Here is a 15,365-nt window from a genome sequence, read left to right as displayed (position 1 = left end):
TATACCATTTTTTAAGTCTATCAGACTTGCAAAGATCAAAACATATGATAATACTCTTGGTGAGGTTTTGAGAAAACAAGAATTTTACACGTGGCCCTGGAGAATGTTGATTGGTACAACTTCCGTGGAGAATAATTAGGTCATGTTCAGCAAAATAACAGATGCAAATATCCTTTGACACAGCAATCCCACTTCTAGAAATGTTTTCTATAGACCACAGCTTCCCAGCCTTGGCGCTATTAACATTTTGGGCTGAATAATTCTTTGTTGTGAGTTTGTCCTGTGCATTGTAGGATACTTAACATCCCCGGCTCTACCCACCAAAGCCAATAGCACCCCCTTCCCCAGTTACGACAACCAAAAATTTCCAGACATTGCCAGTGGTGGGCAATATTGCCCCTGGTTAAGACATATTCATACATACAGAAAGAGAGATACCTATACAGTTATTCATTCCTCATTGTTTGTAATGACAAAAAAATTGGAAACAGACTGAATGTCCATCAAGATAGTTTTTTTATCCATACAACAAAATATTATGCAACCCCCCCCCAAAAAAAGAATAAAGAAGCCCCTTGCATATCAGTATAGATTGAGCTTCAAGAAGTATTGCTAATCAACCAAAAGAAAACTTAGGAAGTGTATGTAGCATATGCTACCATTGTATAAAAAGGAGGGAAAGAAGAAAGTTTATTTGTATTTATATATATCTGCATAAAGAATCATTGGAAGAGCTGATAAGTTGATTATGTTGGTTGCTTTCAGGCAAGGAAGCAGTGTGGGATCAAACTACAAGGAATCCCTAATCCTAAGGTAAGTTGTTGCTTTCGTACTTACAGCTGCTATTGTGACCTTGGGCAAATTGCTTAACTTCCCTGTGTCTCGATTGCTTCCTCTCTAAAACAGAATTTGACTTTTATCTCCTTCAAAGAATTGTGAGGATAAACGAGAAAAATCCATAGGAACGTGTTCAGTCCTCTCCTTGTGGTTATTGTTGCAGGCTGCTCTTGTTGATGCTGTTGTTGTGTTGTCATTCAGGGAGGCCCGCTGAGCTAACAGGAGCATTCCTACTGGTCCCCACTCAGGACTTCATTAGACAGTGTTGGAAACTCACCAGTGAGTCCTTGCCCCAACTCTCCCTTCTCAGTCACCATGGCTTCTATTACAAGACTTCTCAGACCCAAACAAGCCTAGATCTGAAAATATCCATTGTAGAACACTTAATCCAACTTTAATATTTGTCCCAGATGTCTGACCTAAGAAAAGATACTTAACCTTTCCAAGCCTCTGTTTTTCTCATCAATACAATGGGGATAACATTAGGACCTACTGCATGTGGTTATTGTGAATATTTTTGATATGATACATGTAAAGCTGTTAATCTGGTGCCCTGAAACACAGCAAGGGCTCATTAGGTACTGGCTCATATTATTCTAAATTTTATGTTGGTTACATTTGAAATGACTGCCTTCTTTTTTAGGGTGCATTCTTGGGTTCATGCCTGGATTTTGATAACATGGTTTTTTATCAGCCATACAGTTATTAACCTTCTCTTAGCTGTATTACTTCCTGGAAAGATTTCCATATTTAACTAATCTCCATGTCTATTTGTGAATTCCTGATATCATTGGCAGTGAGATACAATCACATAGTTTCCACTTCTTTTGGGCTGGTGGGGTCTTTAGAGATCATTCAATCCAACTTTTTATGTTAGAGATGAGGCTTCAAGGTGAAATGACTTTCTAAACTAGCTGTTATCTTTTCATTTCTACTATTCAATTTACAGCCTGGGGAGACTGAGGTCATAGAATTGGAAGCACCTTGGTGATTATTGCAGGTCAAGGGTAAGGCCAAGAGGGTAGGGTTCTGGGCAGCCTCCTTGTTCTCACTTCAACTAGAACACTTCCTCTTCTGCTTCACATATGGGAATGGGAATAACACGTGTAATTTTGTACTAAAAGGGGGCTCCAGTCTTTAAAAAGTTGGAAAACTTTGATCTAGTCCAATCCCTTGACACTGTGGACAAGATAACCAAATCCCAGATAGAAGAAGGACTTGACCAAGGTCACCCAGATTATTCAGTACCAGGTCCCCATTCTGTTAAGCTGCTGTGTTGTTGCTTTCTCACCTTATCTCACTTTTCTAGAATTACAGAATTACAGTCTGCTTGAGACTTTCAGTCCCTGAGGCCCTATCTAAAGTTAGAGCTAACCTCTACAGAGCAGTCAAAAGTGGCTTATGTTATACCTTTCTGTATTTCATTTGCTTCTTGATAAAGAGGCTTGATGATCTAACCCAAAGAGCTTATTCACGTGAGCCTTTGAGACGCCTAAGATGATCATCTAAGGAGATGAATATTTTGCAGAGTAGGAGGCTTTTTGGCACCCCTTCAATCCTACTATGTAGGGTGGGTTCATCTACATATACATAAGACTGATTTTAAATCAAATTATCTTGCCCATGTATAAAATATTATATTTTTGCCCTTTCTCTCACTATAACATTTAAAACCTGTAAAAATAGTATTAGATATTTGAAGATCACCACAACAATGGGATTCTTTTGTTTTCTTATTAGTTTCTTCTTAGAAACATAATCTTCTCCAATGATTCTGGTAACTATTGGAGGCCCCATGCATTGCTTCAATCTCTTTGGAAGATTATGTAGCAACAAACGGTAGAGATCAGAAAATGCTATCCCATGACACAGTTATCCCACATAACCTATCCTAAAGAGCCGATTTTAAAAAGCAGAAAGTTCTATATTAGGTATACTATTATTTTTCAGCATTTTCACTACACCTGAAAACAACCTGAATGTCAAACAATAGATGATAGATAAGTTCATCAATGTGTTCAGTACAGAAAATAGATAAGTACATCTCTGACATGAACCACTCGATTATTTAAAAAATCATGTATTTGAGAAAATGATTACTTTGGAGTCCATGAATGGAAATGTATCTACAAAAGAATAATGGAAAAAGAATAAATGGAAGAATATAAAATTGTCATGCATTATGATTATAACTACACAAAATTTATGTCTGCGTGAGAGTAAAGATCATTCTCACAGAGGCAGTAAATTGATGTTTTTAGACAAAAGGGTTTTGGAGAACAATTGGGTGTAATTGTTTCATTAATTTTTTTTAACAGTATGGAGGTGTGAAGGTTTGCTGCTCTGTCTCTGGAGATTAATTGTGGATTTAACTGGATTCTAACTTGTTTTCAGTCTTTGCTGTTAAAGGCCACCTGAGCACAGTGTGAGTCTGAGGTCCTCAGTGTTGGTACACCAGGTGCTTTTCCACCAAAACGTGGAGTAGGATGAGTCTAGACCAAGTATCCCTGGAAGAGGGATGCTGTAAGATATAAGAAAGGGGCTCTTGAACTCTGTGTGTTCAATTGTCTGTCCCTCACACAGGCCAAGGCTTTTTCTACCTTGAGGCTTGGTATTGGCAGTTCCTTTTGCCTGGAATGCTCTCCTCCATTTCTTAACTTGACTGGCTCTTTCTCATCCTTCAAGATTTACCCTGGATGGAAATTTCTTCTCTGACCACTCTTCCCACTCAGCCCCAGCAACTGCTTAGTTTTTCCATAGAACCTACCGCAGTCTGTATCTGCTCTATATATTTATATACTTGCTTGTTGTCTGTTTCCCCTACTAGTATGTAAGCATGAGGTCAGACGGCTTGTCTCTATTTCTTACCACTGTATTCCTAGTCTCTAACATGGCACCCTGCACATAGTAGGTGCTCAGGAAATTTTGCTGAACAAATGAGTAAATCTATGTATATCAGAATAGAACAGTTCCTTGATAATAATAATAATAGTAATAATAATAATAATAGTAATAAATGTTAACAATAATAATAATAGTAATAAAGCTTTGGCACAAATAGATGTCATTTTAGAGAGAAAAGTCCTGTATTTGAATTTTTTATAATATGCAGGTATAATTCTGTGACTTATGAATATCAAAAAAAGGAAAATATAATGAGAAGTCTACTTATAAATAACTCTAGGTTAGTGGGAATTATATGGCAACATAAGAGTTTGGATCAGGTTCTTATTCCATTAAAATACTGACAACTTTCACTGAATTTCAAGGAACTGAATTTTCTGTGCATGGGAAACCATGTCAGAGCTTCCATTCCCTCCTCTGGATCACTTTAAGTGAGGCTCCTGAGTCTTGTGAAGGCAAACCCAGATGAACCTCTCAATGAAAGTTAGGTCCTGGAAGATATACTATTTTCTGTAGGCCTAAAAACTCATTGATGAGTGGAAGAATTTACTACTAGTTAGTTAAGGAAATGGGGGGATGAGGACTACTATTTGGGCCTTGAAAATGTGAGAAGAGCTTTAAACTCATTTTCCATAGGGTCCGTTTCTGAGTTTGAGATTATAATATCATATATTACATGAACCTCATGGTTTAAGAAACTGAGCTCTTGTGCTTTCCAGTGAAACCTTTCTTCCAGACTGTGTCAGGAACTAAGCCCTCACATTTATGGTCTTACCCTGTGGCCTATTTTTACTGCAGAAACTGATTAATGGATGTACCAGACCCTGAGCAGTAGGAATTGAATCTAATTTTAACTTGGGAGTATTTGCCTCTAAAACAAGAATTCTCTATCCAATGGCTATCTCCATAAAACATCAACATCACATCAGACAAGCAAAAATCAATTCACAAAGAAATGCCATTAATGCAGACATCAAAACCACACATTCTTGGCTTTGAGTGGCCTGAACTGCAAAGTACTTTGCTTTGGATTCTTACCTTTCTTTGCCTGGTTAGGCAAGGCCCACATTTTTAGCTCCCAGATATCTTCTGAATTCAATTTGAGTTATGTGACCTTCATTCATTCCCTGGATATTTACTGACCACTTACTACGTGCCCAGCACTGTACTAGAGGTTACAGGGATGAGCAAAGCAGTCAGTCACTCATGGAAGTGACCTTCCAGTGGATGTAGAGACAGAAAACAAACAGGGAAGCACATCAATAAACCCAATAGATAAGTGCAGATACTGATTACTGAAGTGTCTATGGACTTTAAAAGAAAAGAAAAAGAAACAGGATTCTGGGAAAATACTTGAAGAGATGGGAAACAATAAAGAACCAACCCTACAAAAATCTGGGCTGTTCCAGACAGTGGAACAGCTAATACAAAGACCCTGCCCTTGCAGGACCTAAAAGTGAGCGCCCCCTTAAGTGTACCTCACCCTAGTCCTGCTCCTGTACAGAGGCCCTAGCGGGGGGCATGGCTTGGAGTGTTCAAGGTTCAGAAAGAAGTCAGATATGATGGATGAAGGGATCGGAATAAATGAAACTGAAAGGCAGGTAGGGACCATGGATGAAGGGTCATGTAGGCCATAGTTGAGGATTAACTTAAATACTCTAAACAGTCACGGAGGGCTTTAAAGTAGGGCATAATATCTGATTTCTCATTTTAAAAGTCTATTCTAGGGCTTCCCTGGTGGCGCAGTGGTTGAGAATCTGCCTGCTAATGCAGGGGGCACAGGTTCAAGCCCTGGTCTGGGAAGATCCCACATGCTGCAGAGCGTCTAGGCCCGTGAGCCACAGTTGCTGAGCCTGTGCGTCTGGAGCCTGTGCTCCACAACAAGAGAGGCCGCGATAGTGAGAGGCCCACGCACCGCGATGAAGAGTGGCCCCCACTTGCCGCAACTAGAGAAAGCCCTCGCACAGAAACGAAGACCCAACACAGCCATAAATTAAAAAAAAAAAAAAAAAAAAGTCTATTCTAGGTGTTGCATGGATAGTAGATTGTAGGAAGCCTTGAGTGTCAGTGGGAGCTGAGCTGGAAGGCAACTCAGTCATGTAGGACTGAAGTGGAGAGAGATCACGAGTGGTGAAAGTCTCAAGCAAAAATGCTCGGGTAGCTCTGAGAATATTATCTACCAAGGGTTTAGCTGTAAAAGAGAAGGAAGGAAGGGTAAGACAGGGTGGAGGGTAAAAGAGAACAGAGTTGCTTGGTTCTTTTAAAAAGAGTTGGGAGGGGGGACTGGCCTACCTGCTGGTTTCTATGTGTGTCTCTGACCCAAATCTTAAGACTCCAAACTCCTGAATTCTCACAGCTAGGCCATGATCTGCTGCCTCCAGGGAGTCCTAATTACTTACTCCTGTACCCAGGAATCTCCTGTTTGAAGTCCTTTATCACTTGCTTTGTTCTTTTTTTTTTTTATTATTAATAGCTACTTTATTTATTTAATTAATTTATTTATTTATGGCTGTGTTGGGTCTTCGTTTCTGTGCGAGGGCTTTCTCTAGTTGTGGCAAGCGGGGGCCACTCCTCATCGCGGTGCGCGGGCCTTTCACTATCGCGGCCCCTCCCGTTGCAGGGCACAGGCTCCAGACGCGCAGGTTCAGTAGTTGTGGCTCACGGGCCCAGTTGCTCCGCGGCACGTGGGATCTTCCCAGACCAGGGCTCAAACCCGTGTTCCCTGCATTGGCAGGCAGATTCTCAACCACTGCGCCACCAGGGAAACCCCCACTTGCTTTGTTCTTAACTCTTTTGGTGTTGAGCCTTGTTCTGTTAGGGGTCCCCTTGTGTAACTCTAACCTCTCCAACTGTATCTATACATTCCTCCTTCCCTTCTTTTCTTTCTTTCGCAAATAATGAGTGAATAATATGTACCAGGCACTGTGGTAGACCCTGATGGCGCCATCTTTAGCAAATTGGGCACCAGCCCTTGTAAAGCGTACAGTCTAATGGAGGGGAATGACATCAGTACAATAAGCACATTAATAACTAGGTAATTACAAATTTGGCATGCACTTTGAAGAAGGGTATGTGCCACTGTGTCAGAGTGTAACAAGAGGAGATGACCTAGGCTAGGGAAATGAAGGAAAGCTTCCCCAAGCAAGTGACCTTCAAAATGGGGGGTCTTAAAGTTGAAGAAAATCTTATGTGTTTGGAGCTCAGTGAGACAGGAGGAAAAGGAGCATGAACTGAAATGGAGGAGACCGTGAGATAGATTTTGGCGTCCACTCTCAGGGTAAAGGGAGGACCACTGAAGGGACATGCCAGCTTCTGATGAGGGTCATCAGGACATGATCACAGTCACCATGTGAAACGCTCACACTGGCTACTGTGTGGGGAATGGAGTGGTGGGGGGCCGGTGGAGTGGGTTCAGGGAGACCATTAGGAAGTGGTAGCAATCCCAGGTGAGAGATGCTGGCAGCTTCCACGAGGAAAGTGACTCTAGGAAATGGAGAGAAATGGACAGATGCTAGAGGAACTTTCAGTGCCAAAATTTGGACACATGGTGGAGGCTCCCAGAAGTGAATGAAGACAAAGATTTGTCCTGGAGTATATGTGGAAATGATAGAACTCATAACACCTTTCATTGCAGAAGACCTATGTGGCATGGTTGCTGATTTTCAGGACTGCCCTTTACATGGAGGGCTCTAGAGCCAGAAAGCATTACATACTTTGTAATAACCCAGTGGAATTGCCAATTGCCTATGAGCAGCAACTGTTAATAGTAATAAGAACTGTTCAACAGGGAGGCTGTGTTGGCTCTGGAGACATAAGGGAGTTATTTAAATTCTCTTTGCCTCAGTTACATGCTCTGTAAATTGGGGTAATGATAGTTCCTAACTTAGAGGGTAGGTGTAAGGATTAGATGAAATAATTCATTTAGCACAGTGACTGACACATCGTAAGTACTCAGTAAATATTAGTTACTATAATTATTAGAATAATGGTGACATTCATTTCATTAAAAAAAAATCAAGAAGGAATGTTTGATCATTTTAAAACATGAAAGTAGCTTTATAGAGGGTCACACAGCCTTCAGCAACCTTTGCAAAGCCACACAGCTCTTAAGTGGTAGAGCTGCTCTTTGACCCAAATCTGTCTGACACCAGAAGCTGTGTTTTTGACCACTGTGCAATAATGTTGCCAAAAGCAAGGAAAGGGGACCCTCTCCCCACCTGCCATCTTTAATTTAGGAAGGATGCATATTATAAGAGATGTTTCTGCTGCTAGATCAGACTTTGGCTAAAGGGAAGTGTCCATGAGGAGTGGTGGCCCTATCCAGACAATGACTAGAATGGTGATCTCGACTGTTTTTCCTGTCCTGTGTAAGTGGTAATGGCTCCCATGCTATGGTGACCATGGAAAACTTGTTTCCTAAGGTGCAAAGAGTCATTAAAATAGGGAAACCTTTCCATTTCTCCTGAGGGCCTTTCAGAAGATCAAGATGGTCCTATTAGTACCAAGCTTATAGCATACTTTTCTCATGAAATACTCAGCATTGAGTAGTGTTGGGGTCCTTACTTTACAAATAGGAAACAGAGGCTTAAAGAGGTTAAAAGTCTTGCCTGAGATCCCACATCTAGAAAGTGATAGAAGCAGCATTTGAATCCAGCTGTAGCAGACTATTCTGGCCTCACCATTCCGTGACACATGTCTCCCATCTGTACTGCCCCTCCCATCTCGTGCTTACTCAAAGTGCCTGAGGCCCCCGCCCCCCCATTTCTCTCTTTTACCCCTAAAAAGGATCTGATATCAGTCCTGGACAACTAAGCATGTTGTTCAGTAGGTGACTACGTCTCCAGAGTTTATCTTTATTTCAGCCTGCCCCTGCCAGTGGTGTGCTGGAGCCTGCTTATGTTGGCCCACATAAGAGCTGATTGATAAATTTTCAGGAGTTCTGTGAGCCAGCAGACTTTACATTGGTAGTTTGACATTGGTCATGATGGGAGTATTTACTCTACAGAAATTGGCAAACACCACAAACAAAGGCTCTCCCATATTCTCTACTGCCATTACCACTACAATGATTGTTAGACATTTACCAGCATACCACTGGGCCCTCATCTTTCCTTGTCCTCTGTTAAAGAATGTCTGGCAACAGGGATCACTTTGCTGAGAAATTGGCAGGCACAGGGGCATGTCTGAAATCACGCCTGGTGGCCAGTCACCACCTGACGACTCCATGCTTCTTTCTGGCCCACTGCTCCAGCATGACAAAGGAGCTTCCCGGCCCCACGGAAAACACTTGCACATCTCAGTACTTTGAACAGGCATCTGACATCAGATCTAAATCCATGTTAAAATAAAAGACTCAGTCAGTACGTATTATAATGACAATAATGGGCATGGAAATTTGAAATTAGAAAAAAACAGACTTATTTTGCAGAACTACAGTATTTGTTCCTGAATATGTAAAGGATTATCTTTATATGATGTCATAAATCCACAGAATTTTAGAGCTGCAATGAACATAGTTTTACAGATGAGAAAAGAGAAAAAGAAGCTGAGACCCTGAGAGGGGAAATGTTGGCCCAACATCACGCATCTCATGATGCATGTATGTCTCTACCCACACCGTTATATTTAGTCACAGAATAGAGGGAATCCAGGACCCTGATGTTAGCCAGACTTTGAAGAATCCTTGAATGTTCCCCTTCATTTGAAAATGATTATGTTATGCCACCCTGCCAGCTCCTTCACAGATATAATGATGATACAAATAATAGCTAATTTTTACTAGGTGCTTACTAGGTGACAGGACTTATGTTAAGTGCTTTATATATTAAGTTGAACTACGTATATGAAATTGCCAATATTTGATTTTTTTTGATCTACCAAATGATAATTTCTAATAGGTCAATCTAAATATATTCTCTCTAAATAGTCACCATTTTTCCATGAAGTGAATACTATTATCACACCCATTTTACAGATGGCAAGACTGAGGCTTTAATTAAAAAATAAATTTAAAAAAGTTTTCTTCCCACAAGTGTTATTCTTATTTATAGGCAATGAACAATGTACTCTTGTGTGCAAATCGATGGCCCTAAGCAATGGAATGTACATAGAGCATAAACAATAATACCTGACATATCTTGCCTTTCTCAGTGACCTTGGAAAATTTTCTAATCAATAAATTTCTGTAATATTTAAAGAAATGCTTTTTTAAATGTTATTTATGAATATAAAGCATAGACATTAGAAAATAAGAAATTTGATGTTTGTGCATTATATATCTGCTGTATCCCGCATGGAAATGTTAGAAACTATAGCTCAGGGCTCCCCAGAATGAATTAATTGTCCTAGAATTTTCATAATGCTTGAATGAAGAAGCTGAGTTATTTTACAACATTGTCTACATGCAGATTATAACCAACAAAATTCTGAATCAAGACCATTTGGTTGTATGACTATCTGCAAATAATATTGTACAGAATTCACAACCAAACAGTTCAAAAAAAGCAGTTACGCTCAGAAATGATCAGCACTAAGTACATGAGATGATGCTATGTCAAGTGTTGAGTCAGGAAAAAAAAAATTAGTGAAAACTGTAAAATGGGCTTTGAAAAAAATATTTAAACATACATGACTACTCTTCAAATATGAAACCAGAACTTCTAATGTCCCATTCACAATAGAAAAAAAATTGACTGATGCCATGTGATTAATCAGCTCTAAATGATGAATTCTCCAAGTTGAAAACTTGGCTATTGGCCCTCCATTAATTTAGTCAACAAATATTTATTAAATATCTACCACAGGGGCCTTGCGCATAAGTAATTCCATATTATTCCCAATTGATTGGCTGATTATTATCAGTAAGCATCTGCTTAAGATGAGCATGTCTTTTCACCTCTAAAAAAGAGGCAGTGTTATTTCACCTGCAACTTAGAAGTCTAGGAATCCATAGGCTCCATACCCGGCCTGGCCTCTTTCAAGTCTCCATCTCATTGAACACTTCAAAGCCTGGATCTCAAAAGACCCCAAACTCATGCCTACACCTACTAAGTCAGATCCCAGCCAAGAATCAGCATGCCTTTGTCTCTAAGTGACCATCAAGCACCAACGTTATTTTCCCTACCTCCTTGATGATGGAAAAATAATATAATGATATAGTAAGGAGGCAAACATGCTTCGAAAAATTGCTGAGAAGGGCTATACAAGTGCTACTTCATAGAAACAAAGGAAAGAAGAAAGGAATGTTGTAGGTGGTATTTCCAGTCCTTTCATTTTATAAAGAAAGAACCTGATGCAGAAGGTAGAGACATTTGCCCAGGCTAACTCACCTAGAGAGAAGTGGAGTTTGGTCTCCTGACCCCTCTTCCAGTGCCTTTTGTACCAAACTACATTGTTATGATTATTCGTGTTGCACTTATTATTATTGATGTTATGGAATATAAGACTATCTTTAGATATATAAATACTGACTTAGCTAAGCAGCTGTAATCTTCTAGATAAGAACTGCTGTTCTATACCGCATAACATTTTGTGCGTGATAGTCTCCTGGGAAGTTCTCCAAGGGATGAAGAGGTTTACCACTGGGCTTTGCAAATTCTAGACAATTAAATGCCCAAGGACCATTATTCCCCATGTCAGGTGAGTGATGGCCATTGAGACAATTAAAACTGAATCCATAAAAATGTTGACACGGGACCCATCACTTAACCATTCCATTTCACATAAAATATTATAATTTAAAAGTCAAACTTAACCTTGCAGGGGAAAGATAAGCTAATGAATAATAAACTTACTCTTTTACAGTTTTTAGAACTGAAATCACCTAATACAGTTAACCCATCTCTTGACTTTTCTCCATGCTCTCTTCCAATTACTCTTACTGTACTTTTAGGTTGTTATAACAAGTACATCTGTGTTTTCTGTGTTCTTATTTTAGTCTATGTATATCTTCATGAGTCAGCCCAGTCTAACTATAAAATACTCTTTTAGAAAGGACAAAACAAAGTGCTCACATACCCCATGACGGTCCTCAAAGTATGCCAGGCTGGTTTTGGTTAAAACAAAGAATCGAACTTTAAAGTTCGAAGGAGAAGTTCTTCTCTTTTGTTGGGATTTCTTGATAAGCTGTTCTTCCAGGAGGATGAAGTTGTTCATGATCCAGTCCTTGAAAAGTGATGCACCTTGGGCATCACCCCTCAGCACAACCAGAGGAAACAGCTTCAGGGCAAGGAATGAGCTGGAGAGGCAGTTGATCTTCAGAGAGTTGTTCAAAGGCAACTTGCCTCCAATGTTATCTCTCTACCAACATTCAGTCAACATTGCAGAGCTTCTCTTCTGAGGTCAAAGCCCATAACCACATCCTTTCAAAATTCAGAAAACTATGAAGCATAAGTAAAAATTATACATACCCTTTGCTGTACGGTTTAGAAATGATATTTGACGAACCTCAGACTCAAAATGATATGACGGATTAGAGTTGAATCTTCATAGTTCCTGCTTTAGCCCGTCTAACAGTTAAGGCATGCAGCACAAGGGGTAGGAATGTGGACTTTGGGGTCGATGGACGATAGTTTGTGTGTTAGTTTTCTGTTGGCTGCTGTAACAAATTATCACAAGTTTAGTGCCTCACGAATTTATTATCTTACAGTTCTGTAGTTCAGAAATGCAAAATGGGTCTCACTGGGCTAAAATCAAGATGTCAGCAGGGTTGTGATCCTTTCTGGAGGACCTCTAGTGTAGAATCTATTTCCTTGCCCTTTCCAGCTTCTAGGACCACCTGCATGCCTTGACTCTCAGGCCTCTTCCTCCATCTTCAAAGCCTACAACAGTGGGTCAAATTCTCTCATCTCATACAACTGTAACCTCTTCTTCTGCCTCCCTCTTCCATATTTAAGATTCCTTAAGATTACACTGGGCTTGCCTGGATAATCTAAAATAATCTCCCTATTTTAAGATCTGTTTATTAGCAACCTTAATTCCATATTCTACCTTAATTCCCCTTTGTCATGTAAGCTAACACATGCACAGGTTCTAGGGATTAGGACAAGGACATCTTTACCTACCACAGGTTGGCTTCTGGCTCCACCAGCTAACTAACTGTGAGACTATAGGCAAATTACTCAAGAGCTCTGAGCCTCAGCTTTTTTACCTGTGAAGGGGAATAATGGTGCCCCTACATGTGGGGCTAGTCTCCGGCTTCCTTGCCAGTCTCATCTCATACCTCTCTGCTCACACATTTTCACTTTAGCCCTCATGTGTGCTTCTCATGCTGCTTTGAACATCTGCTCCCTTTGCCTGAAAACATCTTCTCTCCCCTGCTTTGCCTGCTTTAACTCTAAATTATACTGCTAGTCTCAGCCATGTCACTTCCTCAGGGAAGCCTTCCTGGCTTTACTAAGTCAAATCCACCAATTATATATGTAGAGGGCACCTTATGACATACCCCTTATGACAGTTGTCATTGTACTTTTTGGACGGTGATTTTTGGATTAATGTTTGTCTCTCCCACTAGTCTGGAAGCTCCCTAATAGTAAGGAGGACTATGTGTGGTTTTGCTCACCATTACATACTCAGCAACCATCACAGTGCCTGGCACATTAAAAGGCTGTTTAGAAAAATGTGTTGAATGAGTAATCACCAAACTGGGTTGGACAATTATAAGAGACAATGGGCATAAAACACTTAAGAGAAATATATTAAAGTTTACTATTTTGTTAAATTTAAATAAAAGCCCATAGTAGTTTGTCTGTGCTACAGAGAAATGATTGCTTTTCCATCGCAAAATGTAGTGGAAGAGCAGAAAATAAGTAAATCCTTCAGAATGGCATAATAAACAAAGTATACATGAGCTCTGAAGACAGACAAAATTACGTTGGAATCCCAGCTCTGTCACTTACTAAGCTGTTTCTTTGAGTGAGCTACTTACCCTCGCTGATCCTTGGTCTCTGTGAGGGTCCTTTTGAAGACAATCCCATAAGCTCTGTGAGTGGTGGATGCTAGTCACGTATCTGGCCTTAGAATTAAGGTATAAAGTATCATGAGTCCTACTTCTAGCATGAAGTAAATAACCAAGAAATCTCAGTGTAAGGAGAGATGGCATATGCCAGACAGGGATAAATAATGAAACAGAACAATCATTATTGCTGTATAGGAGTGCAATGATCTAGAATTTATTTTTTTTCATGTGAATTACCAGACTACAGCTTAATTTTGTCTCATATATTGGATGCCCCAGCATAATCAAGACACTCAAGATTGTTGGGGAGGGAATACTTTAAATGATTTCCCCACCTCCATTCTGAGATTGTAAGATATATGCGTGGAAATACATGCCCAAAAGAGGCAGTATTTCTTTTCTCTCCTCAGTATGGACTTGAGACAGGGATTGCTATTTTCTCCAAGTATCTATTCTCCCCTTCTTCCCAGGTAACTGACTCCCTGAAGGAGTTATCTGGGCATCTGGCCAGCCAGAATAAAGATTACATTTTTCAGTCATGTTAACTGTATTCTAGCTAATTGAACAGGGCAGAAGTTATGAGCACAACTTCAAGGAAATGTCCTTAATGGCAATCATCATACCCTTTTCATTCTTTTTTTCCTCCTTCCTGCTAACTAGAATGTGAATGTGAAGGTTGGAGCTAGAGCAGCTATCTTATACCTTGAAGTAGAAATTGCATGTGGAGGTCAATGGAGCATAAAATAGAAAGATTCTGGGGTCCTGATGACCTTGGATCCTCCTTGCAGCCTGGGAGCACTTTTTCTTTAATGTGAAAAGAAATAAAATTTTATTTTCTAAGCCCCTGTTATTTTGAGGTTCTGTCACAAACAGTAAACCTAATTTTAACTAATACAGTGCATTTTCAAACTAGACTGTAAAGTCCTTTGAGAAGGGTAGATTTATACCTGGTTTGTTCAGGTTGAAAGATTTACAGACTTCACAAAGTATTCTCATGTGGGAAAGCAAAATGTCATCAGTAGCTGTTGTAATAGGAGCCTTTCCTTAGCCAAGTCTCCATGGAGTGTAATTATAAGTAATTTTATTCTCTCTCTCTCATAGCACCTTCAAACCCACTCGCCGGGATTGGTTTTTGTCCTCACCTAAACATAACCTTAAGAGACCCAATATTTTCCCCATCACTCTTAGGAAAACATGTGTAAAAATAATCCCTTTGTTTTGTTTTAAAGTCCTATTGGGAATTCCCTGGTGGCACAGTCGTTAAGAATCCGCCTGCCAATGCAGGGGACACAGATTCGATCCCTGGTCCAGGAAGATACCACATGCCACGGAGCAACTAAGCCCGCGAGCCACAGCTACTGAGCCTGCGTGCCACAGCTCTTGAAGCCCGTGCACCCTAGAGCCCACACGCCGCAACTACTGAGCCCACACGCCGCAACTACTGAAGCCCATGTGCTCTAGGGCCCGCATGCCGCAACTACTGAGCCCGCGCACCTAGAGCCTGTGCTCTGCAACAAGAGAAGCCACCGCAATGAGAAGCCTGTGCACCACAACGAAAAGTAGCCCCCACTCACTGCAACTAGAGAAAGCCCATGCGCAGCAACGAAGACCCAGTGCAGCCAAAAATAATCAATAAAACACTGAAAAAAGAATTCTAAAAAAAAACCAA

At 40.3% G+C, this 15,365-nt stretch overlaps 1 protein-coding gene across 1 annotated transcript in view; it reads right to left on the bottom strand.

The window, feature by feature from the left end:
• The window catches only part of ITK (IL2 inducible T cell kinase), a 64,729-nt gene extending 52,819 nt beyond the window's left edge, over positions 1–11,910 (bottom strand). The window contains exon 1 of the mRNA XM_007165522.3: positions 11,758–11,910. Within this exon, the coding sequence (XP_007165584.1) occupies positions 11,758–11,895 (138 nt within the window). The 5' untranslated portion in view covers positions 11,896–11,910. The remainder of the gene's footprint in view (positions 1–11,757) is intronic.
• Between the last annotated feature and the right edge of the window lie 3,455 nt (positions 11,911–15,365).

The sequence above is a fragment of the Balaenoptera acutorostrata genome, chromosome 2, assembly GCF_949987535.1.
Source record: "Balaenoptera acutorostrata chromosome 2, mBalAcu1.1, whole genome shotgun sequence".
Lineage (NCBI taxonomy): Eukaryota > Metazoa > Chordata > Mammalia > Artiodactyla > Balaenopteridae > Balaenoptera > Balaenoptera acutorostrata.
The sequence above is the reverse complement of the archived record's forward strand: the minus strand, read 5'-3'. Positions and strand labels throughout refer to the sequence as shown.